General features: G+C 42.2%; 1 protein-coding gene across 1 annotated transcript; it reads right to left on the bottom strand.

The window, feature by feature from the left end:
* Window positions 1-415: 415 nt before the first annotated feature.
* On the bottom strand, window positions 416-4076 carry LOC123395804 (heavy metal-associated isoprenylated plant protein 41-like). The gene is made up of 3 exons (XM_045090836.1): window positions 3692-4076; window positions 2286-2484; window positions 416-1140 (listed from the first exon to the last, which is right to left on the bottom strand). Exons 1-3 carry the CDS (start codon window positions 3867-3869, stop codon window positions 750-752), a joined length of 768 nt encoding a protein of 255 aa, XP_044946771.1. The 5' UTR covers window positions 3870-4076; the 3' UTR covers window positions 416-749.
* Window positions 4077-4341: the final 265 nt, after the last annotated feature.

The raw sequence follows: 4341 nt of genomic DNA, 5'->3' as shown, positions 1-4341 counted from the left end.
ATGCGGATCTTTTTCCTAAAGTTGGGTCAGTGGTACGAAGATGATGACGGCATCTAAAACGTGTGCATGTGGTATGCGCTTTAGGTCTGCTGCATCGGTTGTTGGCCCCGATACGTTATGTGGATGAATTGGCGACGACACCGGTTTGTGGGTGGTGGCTTCGGGTGGGTTAATGTATGTTCTTGTCAGACTTCTGTGAAATAATTAATAAAGATGATCGCATACGTCGATTGATGCAGAGGCCGAGGGTTTAACCTCCTTTAAAAAAAAGTATCTCAAACACTGTTTTTCCTGCCATGTTTTGACTGAATCTGCAACCTTTGCTGGAAGGGATAACAAAACACAAAATGAACATCCAAGCCAGTGAACAGACCAGCTCCAAACTAGGCAACTGGAAACAGGGAAAAACAAACCATTACAACAGAAGTGCTTGCATTTACATCACAATAATGTCGTTCATACTTTAATTCAACGGTACATCTAGTGAGTTACACAGTGATGGATGGCGCCTCATCAGCACGCACCATGCCATGTCCATGGAGGTTCAAAGGTACTTCATGACATGGAAAGCCGTCCCACATCAAGTTCACTAAAGATATCCCAGGTTTCACAACTACTCCCTCTGTACCGAAATACTTGTAGTTGGGGGAACTGGTACTAGTTTCCCCAACTACAAGTATTTTGGTACATAGGTAGTAATTTGTTAACACACCTTAGTACATACTACTACGGCCAGTTCACTAATTTCATCAATATGCAAGGTGCCCCGCATTCCCAACTCCGAGTGTGGCGAGACTGCTTGCATAGCCGAAGTAGGGCGAGACATATTTATCCTGGCAAATGTAGCAGTGGCATGCACGTTCTTCCTGAGCACCATTACGTTTCGCAACGAACTTGTATGTGTTGCAGTCACCCAGAGGGAAATGATTGTTGGACTTTGCGCCGTCTCCTCTCTTCGGGTTATAGCCAGGGTAGTCTTGCTTCTGGAAACTAACTATGTCAACCATAGCCAGAGAAGATTCTGAGGCAAGTTCCTCGATATCAGGATATCCTGTCTTGTGGCTAATGTGGATTTCACCATATGGCCGAAGCAGCTGTCGCGCATTGCCAAAGAACCCCTTCACCAGCTCCCTGTGTGATCTATAGATCGAAACAAAAGGTCAAGAAGATAATTCAAAAGGTGGCTTATTGAAGCATTAGCTTATCAAAAGGTTCTAGGGAAACCACCAGACCCAAAAAAAGGTGCCCCAAAAATATGAAGAAAAGAACATGTATGTAAGCCATGCTATAATATGCACGGATGCACCTACAAAATACCATGCTAAAATGTAATTTACAGTATGGGCACATCATATTCACTTACCTCTTATCTTCTATTCACACTTACATCAACGTTCATACTTGTGCATTATTATTTTACAGATTCACATACATGTTACAACATATTGTACATCTAGAATTTGCCACATTTTCGAAAATAGGTTGCCTCGACCGTTATGGGTTTAAAATGCAGTTTTTTTTTTGCGGGATTAAAATGCAGTCGTTTACGAGCAAAAATAATTGTTCTTGTGGTCAATCATATCAGTCTTACTACATACGTGTTGTCGTGTTGACAAATTCTATGAGTGCAACTTATAAGAACAATTTCATGTTGTAAGTTGTAACTAAAATGTCTTTGATTGGTGGAGAGTATATCGAAAGAATGAACTAGCAAAAACTACCATAAAAAGATATATATGGGTTAAGAATGACTAGCAAAAACTACCATCAAGGTCCACGAATACGTCAAAAAAACTACTCTTTAGTCTATACATCTCTAATTATTGGCTGGCACATACAACATTGTGTGTGTATATGATCGCTCGTATGATCATCTAGAATGACCTCTTGACTGTGAAGAGCACATAGCTATGATATGTGCAACTTGTCTAAATTGTTATTTATTCTTATACCGAGCATACAGAGTACATAACTACGGTGCATTTCAAAAAGAACGGCGCTGTCAACATGGGAGAACTCATAATAAATTTTAGCAGCAAGCAAAAATAACTTGAGGTGAAAAGCAAAACTGGAATAGATAACAGCTTCCTTTGCACAACCAAGAGAATAACTCCTTGCTCCTAACAAAGATGTGGCCCTACGACTACTGAACCAACTATAACTCACAAACAAAGATTATGATGCAATGAGCTTACAAGAAAAATAACTGTAACTTAAAAAATTCAGGAACAATCGATTATTAGCTGTGATAACTAAAGCTAACAATCAAAGAGGAGTGTTGATACCTGACGACATGCATCTCACACTCTTTTCCACTGAATCCAGCATGAGGAAAATTAAAGACAATCCGATCAAATAGTCTCATCTTCAGATAAGTGTGACCCTTCATCGTCTTTGCATTGATACCATGCAGAACTTTGGCTCCCATATTCTTCAGCTCCACTACATTTGACTGCGCTTTGATATACTTGCGAGTTAGAGCCCCTGTACAAGATTGACAACAAAAAAGGAAATAAAAGAGACGAATTATAACTAAGAGTGTGAAAATGATCACAAAATCACACTAACAAATTATCCTTCTGAGCATATAAGGTAAGCAGGGGCAGCTTAAGGCCTTGTTCGGTTAATCCTCCTCCCAAGGGGATTGGAGAGGGTTGGAGGGGATTTTGACTTGTTAGGGATTTAATCCCCCTCAATCCATGCCAAATCCCCTTTACTTCCCTGTCAACCGAACAAGGCCTAATGCATATGGAGGCCTCAAGGAGGAACAACTGAGGCAAATAACTACTATTAAAAGATAGAAAAAAGCTAAGGAACCGAAGTAAAGGTGGTGGTTACATGGAAATAAACCAGGATGTTTATTTGGGGCTAGCCTGACACAGAGTTTTGCTGAATGTGTGTTCTCAGTTCTCACAGGTTCACTCCTAATTCATGTTTCCAAGTTTGAAAGGTTTTGTTGGATCCTAAATCACCCTTTGCACCACGAAATTGCTGAATCACTTTTGACACAACATAGTAGCTGAAAACATAATATTTGGATATATTGTGCCGCAAGAACCATATGAAACAATGCTCATTTCCATATAAAACTTATCCAAATTACAGTGTTCACTACATCTGGTTCCATAATGGAAATGAAGAAATAACAAAAGATAGAAATAGTGTTCCTGGATGTAAGTGCACCGCCCAAGATAAACAATTTCTAACTGTAAGAAACAGCAGTCAAGAGATCACTCAAATAGGTCTCAGTGATTAGTTTCACTTATATATGGAAATCGTTAAAAAATTCTATAATATGCTGATGCATATAAGCAAACGGGAGCGACACCCAAGATAAGATTTTTCATCATAAAACCTCTCCCATTTCATGTTACAGCATAAGCTGTGCTAGTTCCGTTATATCACCAGAGTCAGCAATTTCACAGTAAACTTTACCTCCTCAACAGTATAAAATGCATCAAATCCTTCTTAATCTACAGAAGGTGCCGAATTTCCCTAGATTCCTAAAATAATGCAACGGAAAATAGAAGACCGCCTTAAAGCAGCAAGTTATACTCATGTATGCACCCTACCCCTCCAGGACCAGGATTCCATTTTTTGAAACCCTAGTTTTGATTAGTAGAGTACTATTAATAATTATGAAGGAAAGCAACATTGGTCCTGCTGAAAGAGAGAGCGCAAAGGATCAAACCGTAGGAGTCCAGCGACGTCGCGACGATGTTCTCGCCGGAGCCGAAGGCGGTGGCGAGAGCCAGCGAGAACGAGAAATCCCCGTCTCCGACGACCAGGATGCTTTGCGCCGATGAGTAGTGGCTCAGCCATCTCACGCCCCTCTCCCGCGCCGTCTCCCTCCTTCGCAGCCTCGCCATTCCCCTCCACGGCGGTCGCCTAGGCCCGCTCCCCTTAACCCGTCGACGCCGGAACACCTTGCCCCTCCAACCGGCCGCGATCACCGCCGCGGCGTTCCCCTTTCTCCGGCTCTCTCCCTCCGCCGGCGAGACCGCTGCGTGCGCGGGTGTCTGACACAGTGACACTGACACTGCGGGATTGCTCAGTGGCGACTTGCGGATAGTGGTGGACTGTGGACTCGAGTCTTCCTGAAGAAGCCTCAGTTGGGAAAAATAACGTGCGGTCCTCCGCTGTGGGGTCTGATTGGCAGGGCTGTTTTTTTTTCTTTTTTTGGATGCGTGGGGTTTTGATCGTCGAAACGTGAAGTGTTCTCCAATTCTTCGTCCATGAAAAATAGACAAGTGTTCTTCAAAAACAAACGCTTATGGTGACACACCGACGAAAGATTTGCAATTACGTTTGCATTTTGAAATTCTCCCAAAATTATTTCTC

This window comes from Hordeum vulgare, chromosome 5H (assembly GCF_904849725.1).
Source record: "Hordeum vulgare subsp. vulgare chromosome 5H, MorexV3_pseudomolecules_assembly, whole genome shotgun sequence".
Lineage (NCBI taxonomy): Eukaryota > Viridiplantae > Streptophyta > Magnoliopsida > Poales > Poaceae > Hordeum > Hordeum vulgare.
The sequence above is the reverse complement of the archived record's forward strand: the minus strand, read 5'-3'. Positions and strand labels throughout refer to the sequence as shown.